Below are 15,738 nucleotides of genomic sequence, written 5' to 3'. Positions count from 1 at the left end.
GCAGCTTCTGTAGCTCCTGTTTTACATGATGCAGACACACTTCTGAGCATCGCAAAAGAATAGAGCAGAAGATGGCACCCTCAAGTCACCCTAATGTTCCAACTCAGCAGAAGTGGGTCTGGCAGAGGACAGAGGAAGCAGGGACTGGCTTGGGCTGTCACCACCTCACCCATGCTCTTCGCTATGCCCACCTCATGTCTCTCTCAGGATTAAGGACATGAACTTATAAATGGGCAGTCAGTGCCCTCCCTTCTCTGTCAGCAGGGTTTTTGTGGCCTCTCTCAAACCCCACTCCATGGACTTTCCTAAGGAGATCTATGTACACACTGAAACTAAGGACAGAAGCTCCCACTGCAGGGGAGGGTGGTTGCTCATACCAATGCCAGCCCACTGCACGCAGGCGGATAAACAGTGAATCACACTTAGTTATTGAGGAGGCACCTGTGCAATAAAGCCTGTGGTTGGACAAACCCTACCAATGCTTTCTATTTCAAGAGATTTGGAAGTGTGTGGAAGTGCAAACCTGTCACCCCAGCTCTTAGGAGGCTGAGGTAAGAGGATTAAACCAAGTAGCTGGGGTCATTCTGGCTATAGTAGTGATAGCCTGTCTAAAAATAAATACCAGAGAGAGAAACTGCCCCAGCCTTCCCAGCTAGAGTTCACATGACATGAACTGATGGTCACTTGGTAGGATTGACTCTGTATGGGTCATGACACCACAGGCTACCATCACACACTAAGGTGCCATGTTTAGGATCAGTAGCAGGACAGCCAAGCTCTTTACAAGTTAGAGAGCAGGAGGAAAGGGGTGGGCAAAGCCTACCTTGTATATTCAGATCCCACCACTCGGGCATACTCAGCCCCCACGCCTAGGAGGTCACAGGCAGATACCAGGTCCTTCTCCAGTGTGTGCAGTTGCTAAAGTAGAGAAAAAGCAATGACCCTGGCTGTCAATGCCAGTCCTTAGAACTTGCCTCACTCAGTGTGTCTAAATCTCCAATATCAGCACAGTTACTGCAGTGATGGCTTGGAGTTTAAGCACCAAGATAGCCAACAGCACTAACTGCTCTGGGTATAGACTAAGTCATGCCTTGTACTCTGTCACTTTTGTACGCAGAGCCAGCAGTCTAACTGCTCTGGGTATAGACTAAGTCATGCCTTGTACTCTGTCACTTTTGTACGCAGAGCCAGCAGTCTAACTGCTCTGGGTATAGACTAAGTCATGCCTTGTACTCTGTCACTTTTGTACGCAGAGCCAGCAGTCTGAGCTCTGAGGTAGACCCAGGGCACACCAGGTAAGGTACTAGAACGGGCTCCCACAGAGCAGTAGTCTAAGGATGCTTTAAACCCAGAAACCTGGAAAACTGAAAGAGCCCACATCTGATTTTGGTCCTTAGAAGGGACCCTCCCATGCAGACACTCCCTTACACACAGAGCATCATCAGCTCTGAAAGCTGGGGAGGGCAGGGAGCTGCCCAGTCCATTTCCTCAGCTGCACATGGGAGGCAGCAAGGAGACAATATGAACACAAGAGCATTAAGGGGGGGCCTGAGGGAAAGGGTGAGTCAGGGAGACAGGGGACATGACAGATGGCCAGGTCAGGGGCAGGTAAACGTCAGTCAAAGTCATTCAGGTGCCCAAGAAAGACGTGCAGGTAGGATATAGGAAAGAAGAGGTGACTGACAGAGTGGAATGACCTGTCCCTCTATGGCAGCCTGGAGGCCCCTAAGAAGAGCCTGGCACTTGAGTTTATGTCCCAAGGTTTCGCTCACTCCTGTACTCACAGCGAGCTGGAAGAGCAGGCGACAGTGCCAGTATGGCGTCTGTTGTGAGATCTGGATGGCTTTCCGCAGCAGTGGCTTTGCTGCATCCACGGAGTTCTGAAAGGAAATGGTTTCAAGTTCAAGGAGGAGGAGGAGAAGAAGGAGGAGGAGCAGGAGGCAGAGGAGGAAAAGCTAGCAATCAAACTGAACCCCTGATACAGCAGCCACAGTGCCTTGCCAGCGGGCCAAGCCCCATCTTGGTCACTTTCCAGGGTGAGATGGCGAATGCTATTACAGTGTATTTGTTTCTCGGGAACAGTGTACATGGCTTCTGAAATTTCTTCTTGCTAGGCCAGTCTAAGCTACAGGGTGGCATTCCCCCCCCACCAAGACAGGATTTCTCTGTGTAGCCCTCACTGTCCTGGAACTCACTCTGTAGACCAGGCTGGCCTCGAACTCAGAAATCCACCTGCCTCTGCCTCCCGAGTGCTGGGATTAAAGGCGTGCGCCACCACACCCGGCTAAATATATATTTTTTTTCAGAGTGGCATTCTTTAAAAGAAAAAAAATTTTTTTTTGTTTTAGTTTTTTAATGTAGAAGAATAAAAACCAGGTGTAGTTATGCATGCCTTTTATTCAGCTGTCAGGAAGCAGAGCAGATCTCTAAGAGTTTGAGGCCAGCCTGGTCTACAGAGACCCAGGACTTCCAAGGCTACCTAGAAAAAGCCTGTCTCACACACAAAAAAAAGTTATAATATACACCACAATAGCCTCTCCTTCAGACAGGTATGATAGGCAACATTACCTGGAATCTCAGCACTGAGGACACTGAGGATGGCTCTGTGGTTAAGAGTACTTGCTGCTCTTAAGAGAAGACCTGGATTTAATTCTTCCTAGCACCCACATGGCAGCTCACAACCTCTGTCACTCCAGCCATGGAATCTCATGCCCTCTACTGAACTCTGTGCACAACTGGCAAGGATATAGTATATTTATACACATAAAACACTTATATCCAGGGGGAGAGATGGCTCAGCGGTTAAGAGCATTGACTGCTCTCCCAGAGGTCCTGAGTTCAATTCCCAGCAACCACATGGTGGCTCACAACCATCTGTAATGGGATCTGATGCCATCTTCTGGTATCTCTGAAGAGAGCAATGGTGTACTCGTCATATATATAAAAATAAATAAATAAAATCTTAAAAAAAAACCCACTTATATCCATAGAATAAAAATAAATAACACAAACTTAAAGGGTTGAAGTGCAGTTTGTTGCTGGAGAGTGTCTACTTAGTACACATAAGTACCTGGCACTACTCTAGGACTGTAAGAAAGACACAAGGAAAAGTTACACCTTAAAGAATATTGGACAATGGTGCTGAGTCACTTCTATTAGAGTAGGTAGTATACTTCAGGAGGGGACAAGGACAGGGACACGCAGAGCTCAGTGGCACTGTCTGTCTAGCCCAAGTGAGGCCCTGGCTTCTATCCCCAGTCCTGAATGAATAAATACAGAAGTAAGGGAGTGTGAGCAAGCCATGTACATGGGTCTCTGAGGGCTGAACACAATGTGAATGACTACCCTGCTGGGAACCATGCTCTCCTGCTAGACCCTGCTTTCAGAGCTAGCAACACATCCTCACCTCTTGACAATACAGCTCTGACAACAGGCTTGCTGCCTCAAATTTAACATCTTCAAACTGTGGGATCTGGAGAAGTTCAGTTAAGGAAGTACAACGCCAAGACATCTCTTTAAAAAGGGTCACAGCTCCAGGTAAACCCTCCCCTCCATGCTGCAGGGCAAGCAGAGGAGGCCGATTTGGGGGAAAGGGGCAGAATGAGGACCTTGCTGCCCAGAGACTGGTGGCTGGCTTCCAGGGCAGCTAGGGTACATAGTATGCCAGAGAAAGGGACCTTTCCAGCTTTTACCATGGGCTTTTCATTCAAGCAGAACATTCCTCAAGAACACAGTATAGGACATGGGGGTATGGCTCAGTGGCAGAACATTTGCTTAGCATGCCCCAGGGGCTGGGTTCCACCCCCAGTATGAGTACCCCTCAAAGTACAAGAAAAGGATACTTGCTGTGATATCAACCACTGAAAGAGAAAGAAAAATGATTAATTAATTTTGGGGGGAAAGAGGAGGGTCAAGAAAAAGTTTCTCTGTGCAGGCTGTCCTGAAACATACTTTGTAGACCAGAATTGCCTCAAATTCACTGAAATCTTCCTACTTCTGTCTCCTGAATACTGGGATTAAAGACCTGAGTCACCACACCCATCTAGGATTAATTCTGAGGCAAATGCTTGGTGCCTGGTTATACTGAGCTTATACTAGTGCTAGCATAGCATGCCTACTACCAAGGGCAGTGTGGGGAGAGACAGCATTGCGTCCCCTGCAATTTGGTTCTGGGATGGAAGCTACATGGCACTTGGGGGATGCCTAATAAAGGGTGAACCTCTCTTCCTAACATCAGAAAGCAGCTAGGACTCCCATCTACTCGAGGGAGGGAACCCCAGGGGTATCTTGGCTATACTCTACATTTCAGCAGGGCTGATGATGGTTTGGCAGAAAGACTGGGCATTCAGCAAAGCTTTGCCTGAGGAACCGGTTACCTCAGAAGTGCCTGAGGAAGTAGAATATCAAAGAGGCTTGAAATGGGCAGAGCTAGCCTCAGAAGGGGACTGCTAGTGTGGTCATACAACTGGCCAATCTGAGGGATGTACAGCAAGAGATTCTGTCTCAAAACAAAACCTGGAGAACACAAACCTGGAGAGATGATTCAGTTGTTGTGTTTACTGTTCTGGCAAAGGACCCATATTTGTTTCCCAGCACCTACCATGTTGGGGTAGCTCACAACCATTCATAACTCCAACTGCTCAACACTTTTATCCTCTCAACACCTGCATGAAAGCTGTACATACAAACACAAGCACACACATAATTAAAAATAACTACCTTTAATCCCAGCACTCGGGAGGCAGAGGCAGGCAGATTCCTGAGTTCGAGGCCAGCCTGGTCTACAAAGTGAGTTCCAGGACAGCCAGGGCTATACAGAGAAACCCTGTCTCGAAAAAACAAAAACAAAACAAAACAAAAACAAAAACCAAAAACCTAGGTGGGCATGGTGGTAAACACTTGTAATCCTAGCACTGGGGAAGCAGAGTCAGGTGAATCTTTATGACCTTGAGGCCAGACTGGTTTATATAGGTAGCCTAGGCTAAAAAGTGAAACCCTGTCTCTAAATAATTAAATAAATAAATAATGGATGATTCAGAGGGTCATTTTTGACTTAGGGAACCATTGTGTCTCAAGCTACATGTTTCAAGAAAACTCCGGGCCTGGAGAGATAGCTCAGCAGTTAAGAGCACTGACTGCTCTCCCAGAGGTCCTGAGTTCAATTTCCAACAACTACATGGTGGCTCACATCCATCTTTAATGGGATCTGATGCCCTCTTTTGGTGTGTCTGAAGAGAGCAATGCATAAACATAAAATAAACAAATCTTTACATAAACATAAAATGCATATACATAAAATAAACAAATCTTTACATAAACATAAAATGCATATACATAAAATAAACAAATCTTTACATAAACATAAAATACATATACATAAAATAAACAAATCTTAAAAAAAAACCTCTTTGGTAGTATGCCATGCAGTGTTCAGTTATTGGATATTCAAGGATAACACTGACCTGACAAGCAAGGGTGAAACAAACAGTTACCAAAGAACTGACCTCTGAGAGGAGTTCTGACAGGTGTAGAGAGGCAGTCTGGGCCATCACCCACCCCACTGTGTCCAAGGGCTACACAGGATGGGGCTTTTTTTTTTCTTTTTCTTTTTTTAAAAGATATATATATTTTTAAAAGATTTATTTATTTATTTATTTATTTATTATATGTAAGTACACTGTAGCTGTCCTCAGACACTCCAGAAGAGAGAGTCAGATCTCGTTACGGATGGTTGTGAGCCACCATGTAGTTGCTGGGATTTGAACTCCTGACCTTCGGAAGAGCAGTCGGGTGCTCTTACCCACTGAGCCATCTCACCAGCCCTAAAAGATATATTTATTTAATTTATGTATGTGAATATATGTGAATCCACTGTTGCTCTCTTGAGACACACCAGTAGAGGGCATCAGATCCCATTACAGATGGTTGTGAGCCACCATGTGGTTGCCAGGAATTGAACTCAGGATCTCTGGAAGAGCAGTCAGTGCTCTTAACCACTGAGCCATCTCTCCAGCCCCGGATGGGGGCTCTTGATGCTGAGCTTTGAAGGCTAGAGTAGGATTAACTCTTCTGTGTTTTGTGCAGGAGGTGCTCCAAACACAGAAGAGCCAGCAAGAAAAGAACCAAGACCTAGGAAATACCTGGGGTTGCAAGGCTGGTGGTTTAGTGCCACTCATAGCAGTGGTGGCTAGGAGTGCACCCCTGGGTGTGGAGCCTGACCCAATGGGGGAAGAATCAAAATCCTGGCCAGATTTTTTTTTTTATTTTTTATTTTTTGGTTTTTCGAGACAGGGTTTCTCTGTATAGCTCTGGCTGTCCTAGAAATCACTCTGTAGACCAGGCAGATTAAAAAAAAAAAAAACAAAAACAATTTTTAAATACTTAATTATTTATTTGTGTATTTATTTACATGATTTATTTACACATATGCTGATGCATTCAATAGGCTATGGTGTGAGGGTGGTGGTCAGAGGGCACCTATGGGAGTTAGTTCGTTCTTTCTACCGCATTGGTCAGGCTGTCATGTTTGGCAGCTAGCACCTTTACCTGCTTAATCATATTGCCAGCCCTACTACATATTTTTAGGATTGGCTTAGACAAGTATTTGTCATCCAGCATTTGAGAAGTGGAGACAGAAAATCAGAAGTTCAAGGCCAATCTTAGGTACACAAAAGACTGGGGATGTGACTCAGTTGGTAGCATGGCTGCTTAGTACGTATAAGACCCTGGGTTTCATGCCCTGTCCCTCACAAACTGGACATGCATGCCTGTAACGCCAGTACTCAAGAGGAACTTCAAGGTCATCCTCAGCAACATAGTGAGTTTAAGGAAACTAGCCTAGATTGCCCAAGATCTTTTCTCAACAGAAAGCTGTCTTAGAGCAGGGACTAGCACAGAGGAGGAAAAAAAAAAAAAGAGGCTCTAGTGTGACCAGAAACACCAAGGCTGCCTCTTGGACCAGCAATAAAGACAAAGGGAGTCACAATGAGAAGCAGGGTGCTGTTGGCCAGTAAAAGGCAGAAGGCAGGAGGAGACTTCTCTGGTCAGCTCTGGAGGCCTCCTCAGAGCATCAGTAACTTCCCAGGACCACAGACTCACTGTGTTCTTTCAAATAGGCAGCTGCAGGATGAATCCAGAAATCACAGCCAGCCGCCAGGGAGTGGGGATCCATTGCTTCAATTTCTTCCATGTCTGGGCCATCTCCTCACAGAAAGGCCTCTGTCCTTCCCACTTAGGTTTCCTTGTGGCTGTCATCTGCCTATTTAGTCATACCTTTCTTTCTGAGCCAAAGGTGTCTGCTGATAGACATCCTCTCCTGTGCCCTCCTCTCTGGACATTTATTGCCTTTCCAGAAACTTCCACCACCCTATGGACCTCCACAGTCTTCTCAGGACATCTCAATCCCCTCTTGGAACTCTTCCTCTCATATCTCCTTCTGTCACCTTCTGTGTACAGTCATCCTCAGGCATTGCTGAACTGACAAGGACATATTCTAAGAAATATGTTGCTAGGTGATTTCACAGTAATGCAAACACCAGTGTGTACTTTAAGTCAGCCACATTACTAGGTGACATAATGTCGCAGGACGTTTGCAATTGACAACATGTCTTTATACAACCCATATCGTCATACACAATGGAGGATGTTAGGTAAGGCCCATGAATAGCCTCTGTCAAGGTTGTGTCTCCAGAGGCTGCTTCAGGGTAACACTCCACAGGTACTTGGGAAACATTTGTCTCATGAGCAACAATTGCACTCACTCACATACATTCCTTGAAGAAACTGGACTCAGAGTCATGCCTGGACATCATCTGAAGATGCCCTGGCACTATTTCTCCCCCTTGAGGTAGGGTCTTTCTACATGGCCCAAGCTAGCCCTGAACTCCTGCCCATCTTTCCTTCACCTGCACAGTATTGAGGTAACAGGTGATGAAATTCAGGACTTCTTGAATGCTAAGCAGGCATTCTACTTAAGTGAACTACATCTTCATCCCGATTTTCCTTAAATTTCTTGAGACAGGATCTTATGCAGTATATATAGCTTGTCCTTAAAGTATAGAGCTGAGCCTTGAGCTCCTACTTCTTCTGCAGGCCCACAATATTAAGTCCAGCTACATTTATTTATTTTTATGTGCTAAGTGTTTTGCTTGCATGTATGTCTGTGTACCAGGTAAATGTAGAAGCCAAAAGAGGGACTCAAATCTCCTGGAACTAGAGTTATAGACAGCACCACTAGATGCTGGGAATTGAACCTGGGCCCTCTGGAAGAGCACCAAGTGTTCTTCTCAACTACATTTTAAATCCCATGGACATGTGAGGAGTTTTAAGTAGTTTACCATTTGGACTACAGCAATGAAAACATATGTGAAACAAAACTTAGTAGGCTGGCAAGCTGGCTCAGTGGTTAAGAGCACTGACTGCTCTTCCAGAGGTCCTGAGTTCAATTCCCAGCAACTACATGGTGGCCCACAACCATCTGTAATGAGATCTGATGCTCTCTTCCGGTGTGTCCAAAGACAGCAACAGTGTACTCACATACATTAAATCAATCAATCTTACAAAAAACAAAACAAAACAAAAACAACCCAAAACTTAGCAAAATGTACTCTATAAATGGTGATCATGGTATGACATTTACATCTCCATGAATCTATGTCTAAACTTTTGCAAGGCTAGCAAGATGACTCAGTAAAGGCACATGTTACCAACCCTAAACACCAGACTCTGATAACTGGAACTGACATGGTAGAAAGAGGTAACCAACTCTCTCCTAAGTTGTCCTCTGACCTCTATACATATGCTGTGTATTGCCCTACTTCTGGGCTGGGGATATAGCTCAGATGGTAGAGTGCTTGCCTAGTACAGTTCTGCCTTCCATCCTTGGCATCCACCTAAAACCCATGCATATACCTATAGCCTCAGCACTGAGGGAGAAGCTGGAACATAAGAATTCCAAGACCACACCTACAAAACTCATTTTGAAGCCAGCCTAAGATGAATAATGAGTCCCTCAAAGAAACAAACAAAAGTAAAAATTACACAATGTATCCTAACTCAGCTGTTGTGCTGTATAAGGCTCAAGAATTGTATCTCTTCCTTGTGATATTTTTGTTTATTTTGTTTTTTTTAAAAAGCAGTCGAAATAAGAGCTCTTTAGTTCACAGGGCACATGGCGGTTGTTAGCTCTCCAGAATCCATCCAGTGGGATTGCTTGAGGTCTCCTTTTGGACATAAGAACTCTTTAGTTCACAGGGCACATGGCGGTTGTCAGCTCTCCAGTGGGATTGCTTGAGGCCTCCTTTTGGACTTGTTGTTTTCTGAGGTGGGTGCAGTGTCAGGTGCTACCTGTTATTTCTGTTGACTTGTTTTTTTGTTGTCACTGTTGTTGCTGTCTTTACTTTCTCCCTTTGAGACAGGGACTTACTATATAGCAACGGCCAGCCTAGAGCTGATTTCAGAACCAGGCTTCATCCAAGTCTCAGATCCACCTGCTTCTGTTCCTAGGATATTAAAAATATGTGTCGGGCTGGAGGGATGGCTCAGTGGGTAAGAGCACCGACTGCTCTTCCAAAGGTCCTGAGTTCAAATTCCAGCAACCACATGGTGGCTCACAACCATCCATAATGAGATCTGATGTCCTCTTCTGGTGCATCTGAAGACAGCTACAGTGTACTTAGGTATAATAATAAATAAATCTTAAAAAAAAATGTGTCACCATCTATCTTTTGCTTTTTAAACAAATATGTGTTTGTGCGCATGTATGTAACACATGTATGTATATGACCTTATCCCATCTGACAATCTTTGCTTTGTGTGAGTAGGTGTGTGTGCATATGCAGCGGAATGTGGAGGTCAAGCATCAGGCTCTGTATATTTCCCTTATTCCCTTGAGAGGAGGCAAACTACTAGACAGCAAGGCTTAGTGTTCCACTTGTCTCTGCTCCTCAGCAGCCACTACACTGGGGTTCCCAATGGGGTCATGTGCAAGCACATGGCCATGTCAGATCCTTCCCATGGACACTGGGATCTGCACTTGGACCCTCTTTTTTTTTTTTTTTTTTCTTTTCTTGAGATAGGGTTTCTCTGTGTAGCCCTGGCTGTCCTGGAACTCACTCTGTAGACCAGACTGGCCTCGAAGTCAGAAATCGGCCTGCCTCTGCCTCCCAAGTGCTGGGATTAAAGGCGTGCGCCACCACCGCCCAGCTTTGCACAAGATAGTGGCTTATGGACAAGGTCCTAGGGCCACTCCAAGGACAATAATGTCATTTAAAATAAAACTCAGGGTACATGAATGGAGGAGCAACTGTGACTAATAGAGTTTTAGAGGTATTAAGCTGGGGTGACTTATGGAGGGCACAATGTGATGCTGTGGGAGATCTTTCAGGAGTCAGTTTTCTGTTACACCAAGGGAAAGCACTTCACAAGGGTCAGGGTTTTAATTACTGGTCTCAAAGCCAAGTGCTAAAAGAGAGCAACTGCAGGCATGATTGCACGGGGCTGTGTGGATGAAATAAGAGGACACACTGACACCCAAAGAAACAAAGGGGAAAGGAAGGTAGTGGGATTAACTGCCCTGAACAAATAAGAAAAGAACATTTCAGAACCAGCCAGGCCCTGGCAGCCTCCGGCTTGCACCTACACTGAAGCCTGGCACTTGGCAGGGTCAACCTCACTCACTACTGCCCTGGATGCTCCAGTCTACTGCTGGTCCCAGGCACGCCTTGTTATTGACCTGGAACCTTGAATGGGCTCACTAGCTCACACCATTCAAACGTCATTCATACAAATAAGAGGCTCCCTCATCCCTACATCAACTCTATCCCTTCCTCTGGTCCAGTGTCCATAGCTCTTATACTAATAGCCTTATTGACTGCTAGTCTCACTAAAGAAAAAGCTACCATGCGCAGGACTTTTCAGTCAGCTCATACCCAGACAGTCCAGGACAGCTTGACACTTGGTGGGAGGGGAACAAATACCTCCTAGATGAATGAATAAGACAACAACAGCAAAAAGCACTAACACAAAAATGACATCTTATTCTAGTACAGAAACTAGTGATCATTAAACTGAGGGGACTAGAGAGAGATAGGTAGTTAACAACACATATTACTCTGCACAGGACCCAAGTTTGGTTCCCAGAAACTCCAGGCAGCTCACATACAATTCTAACTCCAGCTCCAGGGTACTCAGAACTTTGATTTAGTGGGCACAACATTTAAGAGCATATATCCACACATATAATTAAAAATAATTATATCAGCCGGGCGGTGGTGGCGCACGCCTTTAATCCCAGCACTTGGGAGGCAGAGGCAGGCGGATTTCTGAGTTCAAGGCCAGCCTGGGCTACAGAGTGAGTTCCAGGACAGCCAGGACTATACAGGGAAACCTTGTCTCAAAAAAAAAAACCAAAAAAAAAAAAAAAATTATATATATTTTTTTTAACTCACAAATATGATGAGCCCAGGTTTTTGGTTTTTTTGAGGTAGGGCTTCTCTATGTAGCTCTGGCTGTCCTGGAACTCCTCTGTGAACCAGGATGGCTTCAAACTCAGAGAGCTGCCTACCCCTGCCACTGCCCAGCTCAGGTTTCATCTCTTTTTTAAATGTATGTGAGCACACTGTAAGCTGTCTTCAGACACACCAGAAGAGGGCATCAGATCCTAGTACAGATGGTTCTGGGAATTGAACTCAGGATCTCTGAAAGAATAGTGCTCAGAACTGCTGAGCCATCTCTCCAGTCCCATCCCTGGTTGGTTCTGTTGAGACAAGGTCTTCTATGTAGCCCTGGCTCTTTGGCAACACTCACAGAGATCCATCTGCTTGTCTTCTGAGTGCCAGAATTAAAGGCATCTGCCACCATACCCAGCTCTTTTTGATTATAATTTTTTTAAATTAATGGTATTATTTGTTGTGTATGATGTGTATGAGTGCAGGCAAATTTGGAGATCAGAAGGCAATTTTTGAGAGTGCTCACCTTCCACTCAAACTCAAGTTATCAGGCTTGTGCTGCAAAAGCCTTTACCCACAAAGTCATCTAAGCAGACCTGCTTTCTTTGAGATATTCTTCCTGTGTAGCCGAGGCCAGCCTCTTGCCTCTACCTTGAACATGTATGTATCACAGGTATGTGCAAACTATGCCTGTAATCTCAGTACTTGGGTGGCCAGGAAGGATGACTGCTGGGAATTGAGACCAATTCTTTGCTACATCATGTAAGACCTCGACAACACCCCCAACACAAAAACAAAAACAAACAAACAAAAAAACCCCCAAACTTCACACAGTGTGGTCTTTGCTAAATCACTTCACCTAGCTAAGCCTATACAGTTTCACTCTTGAAATAAGGAAGTTAATTGGTTCAGTGAGAACTAGAAGCTCTAACTATGCACAGTGTGGGAAACAAGAATTTTGATCCCCTCCTGAAGGCAATTTACTTAGACTGTCTGCAGGTCAGAACATTAAACATCTGAATAGTCAAGGAAACAAAGATAGGAAAATGGCAAAAAAGGAGGCGGAGGTGTGGAAGAGACACAGTTGCCATGAGAAGAAACAAGTCTTACTGAGAAGCCGAATGACAGCTACCTCTTCAAATTCTGTGAAGCACCAAGACGTCACAAATCAAGTTGGAGGCGGAGTGGGGACTCTTTCAAAGATGGACCATTTCACGGTGGGAGAAGCCACCAACAGTAAGACTGACCTCCAGACCCCCGAGGTGCAAGTGACTCTAGAAGCTACTTTCTGCACTTCACGTCCTCACAAGGCAACAACGTTCAACAAGAGGCTGAAGGCCTCACCATCCCCAATATCCATGCTACAAGGATGGGGACACCAGACCTAGACACCTGACTGTCAGAAGTCCTGGTCCAGCGACTAGGAATGGCACTTTCAGATTTCCTGCGACCTCGCTTTCACACGTCAGGGAGCTCGCATCTCTTCCTTAGGTAGGTGCTTCTAGGCTGACGCTCTGGGTCCTGTTCCCGCGGCCACCCGACTAGGAGGGTCCCCGATGCAAGCACCAAGTAGCTGCGGAGGGACAACTTTCCCGGTTCCCGGGTGAGAGGGCGTGGCGGAGCCGCGTCTGTCACCGCAGGTGAGGGCGAGGCCTTTGGAAGTCCCAAGCCCGACGAGGCGGAGAGGATCGAGTCCCCGGTACCCGCGGCCCGCCCGCCTGGCCCGCACACTCACCGCCTTCTCCAGGTGGCTGCGCGCCTGCTCGCTGTTCTTCGTGTGGTGGTAAAGCACCGAGCCGAGCTGCAGGTGCGTCCGGGCCTCGATCCGCTGAGGCGGCTTGAAGGGGAACACGGCCTGCAGGCAATGAACGCACAAGCGGATCTTGGGGGGGCTAGATGTTCGGAAGTGCTCGGCGAAACCCAGGAGAGCCAGATACCATGACTCGGCTGCCTCGGCCTGTGCGGCCTGTGCGGCGGCAGCCTGAGCTGCAGCCGCCGCCTGCGCCGCAGCCGCCGCCTGTGCCGCCATCTTGGCCTGCACAACAACAAGCCGCCTCCACAGAGAGGCGGAAGCACCTTGAGGGGCGGGGCCTGGCGACCGGCAATTCTCGCGAGAACTGCTACGCAAGGACTTCTGGGTCTTATGGTGTGTGTTCGAAGTGGCTGCGACTGAGGAAGACTCTGAGGAGAGGATGATACCTCTGCATCATCGTAACTGAGAGTAATACACGTTCGTGAACTGACGCCGGCGTTTCTGTGGAGAAGACGCCCGGTGTCCTAGAAGGGGTTGGACGAGATTGTCGGAGGAGGACTACATTTACCATCAGACCAAGCGCACTATAACAGAGCCTCCCTCTTCTCAGGTGGCGCCGGAGCATTGTGGGATTGGATGAGTCTCAAGATGGACAACCGGGATGTTGCAGGTAACATCCCCCGACTTCCCTTCGCTGCCCGCTTGGGTTCTCGCGACTGCACGTCTCCTGTTCACCCTACTTTCTGTCACGGACCTGACACGCGGACTTCTCGCCTCAGCCCCAGGGAAACTTACAGTAACGTTGCGTGTGCCCCTCTCTGGTCTCCCGAGACCCCAGACTCGGGTTCGCCCCCGAACCCCCGCCCGTGGCTGAGGAGCGCTCCTGGTCTCCCTCAAAGGCCTGGGAGCCGGGTGGGAACCGCGTGGGCTTTCCCAATAAACTGCTCTCAGGGCCGGTGGCATCCACAGCCGACAGCCTGGGACAGCCCTCCTGCCCCTCCGGTCCCCTTTGGCTTGGGTCCTGCCTTGTGGGAAATGTGCGTTTCCGAACTGTACTGGGTCAGCCAGGGCGGTTTCCCACGGTTACGGGTTTAGCTGTCCCTGTGCCCCTAGGATGAGATGCATTTGCCCATTCACCATATGCTGGGTGCCAAACGCTGTGCTAAGCTTGCGTGTCAGTGCACCTGGAAGCAAATTTTGCAAAGAACTAGTTCTTGTGACGTGAGGTTGGATGCTGCTAATATATTGAAGGTCAGGGAAGGCTTAACAGTTTTAAAAATTTCATTTGTCTTTATGTCTTTGTGTGTGAGTGCCTGGAGCTGGAGTAGGCCACCTGCATGTTTGCTTGGATTCTCTGGAAGAGTGACAAGCACTCTTAACCTCTGAGCCATCTTTCTGGCTCCATGAAAAGTCTTTCTTGAGTACAAGATGTTCCATATGAGTAGATGCTCTCTATGGGAAGACAGAGGTTTCACCACAGAGGCTGGATAGGCCTCGGAGTGGACTGGGATTGTCTCTTTGGAGATTGTTATGAATGAAATGGAAATAATTAGGAGTGTCAACTCTGGTAGTGTCTAGGGAGTCAGTTTTGCTTTTAACATTTAGAATTTAAGGGCTGACGAGATGGTGGTAGTTAAAATGCTTGTTGCCCAAGAGTGAGGACCCGCCTCCCTATCTTCAGTACTCATGTTAAAAAGCCAGGTGTACTGTTGTGTGCCTGAAACCATAGGACTTCAGACTGGACACAGGTGGATTCCTGGTGTGTATTGGCAACCACTCTGCGCTGAAACGGGCTTTAAGGTTTTGTGAGCTGCTCTGTACCAAAAAATTAGGCAGAGTGCCAATAGGAATGCCTTTAATCCCAACTCCTGAGAGGTAGGTGGACATCTGAATTCAAGGTCAGCCAGGGCTGTGCAAACTGAGACCCTGTCTTTTTTTTTTAAGCCGGTGAGTGATGGCCTATGTTTTTAGTCCTAGCACTTGAGACATTGGAAAGTGCAGGTGGGTCTCAGTGAGTTTGAGGCCAGCCTGGTCTACAGAGTGAGTGCCAGATGTTGGAAGGTAAAGGTGGGTCTCTGAGTTTGAGGCCAGCTTGGTCTACAAAGTGAGTTCCAGGGCTACACAGAGAAACCCTGTCTTGAGAAAATAAAAAACAAACAAGGGGGAGAAAAGAGAAAGAGAAGATACCTGACACCAACCTCTGGCTTGTACAGTGCCTATGCACATACATACAGATTTAGTGTTTAAACATAGCATAGTGGCACATGTTTGTGATCTGTGCTGGAGAGTCAGAGGCAGGAGGCTTGTTTCAAGTGGAAGCCAGTCTGGTACATAGGAAGAATATGGGCTGGTGAGATGGCTGAGCAATTAAGAAAGAGTACTTGCTTTTCTTGCAGAGTACCTGATATCTAGCACCCACTTGTCAGCTCACAAGCATTTTTAACTCCCAGGTAGTCACATGGTACACAGTCACCCCCACCCCCCAAACCTTTTAAAAATGTATTTAGATAAATGTAGAATTTTTCCTGATAACCCTTA

At 46.8% G+C, this 15,738-nt stretch overlaps 2 protein-coding genes across 5 annotated transcripts in view; one reads left to right on the top strand and one right to left on the bottom strand.

Moving 5' to 3' along the window:
- The window catches only part of Mau2 (MAU2 sister chromatid cohesion factor), a 30,097-nt gene extending 16,567 nt beyond the window's left edge, over positions 1–13,530 (bottom strand). For all 3 annotated transcript variants that reach the window (XM_021169270.3, XM_021169273.3, XM_021169271.2), the window contains exons 1-5: positions 13,183–13,530; positions 3,843–3,860; positions 3,407–3,472; positions 1,785–1,880; positions 824–918 (exon numbers count right to left, since the gene is read on the bottom strand). In XM_021169270.3, coding sequence (XP_021024929.1) covers positions 824–918; positions 1,785–1,880; positions 3,407–3,472; positions 3,843–3,860; positions 13,183–13,476 — 569 coding nt within the window. In that variant the 5' untranslated portion in view covers positions 13,477–13,530. The remainder of the gene's footprint in view (positions 1–823; positions 919–1,784; positions 1,881–3,406; positions 3,473–3,842; positions 3,861–13,182) is intronic.
- Positions 13,531–13,606: 76 nt separating this feature from the next.
- Sugp1 (SURP and G-patch domain containing 1) overlaps positions 13,607–15,738 on the top strand; it is a 29,168-nt gene continuing 27,036 nt past the window's right edge. The window contains exons 1-2 of one of the 2 annotated variants that reach the window (XM_021169268.3): positions 13,607–13,668; positions 13,811–13,870. In XM_021169268.3, coding sequence (XP_021024927.1) covers positions 13,837–13,870 — 34 coding nt within the window. In that variant the 5' untranslated portion in view covers positions 13,607–13,668; positions 13,811–13,836. Of the gene's footprint in view, positions 13,871–15,738 lie in introns of both variants that reach the window. The other variant, XM_085843890.1, reaches the window with a different exon arrangement.

This window comes from Mus caroli, unplaced genomic scaffold (genome assembly GCF_978045245.1).
Source record: "Mus caroli unplaced genomic scaffold, Mus_caroli_1 scaffold_10, whole genome shotgun sequence".
Taxonomy (NCBI): Eukaryota; Metazoa; Chordata; class Mammalia; order Rodentia; family Muridae; genus Mus; species Mus caroli.
The sequence above is the reverse complement of the archived record's forward strand: the minus strand, read 5'-3'. Positions and strand labels throughout refer to the sequence as shown.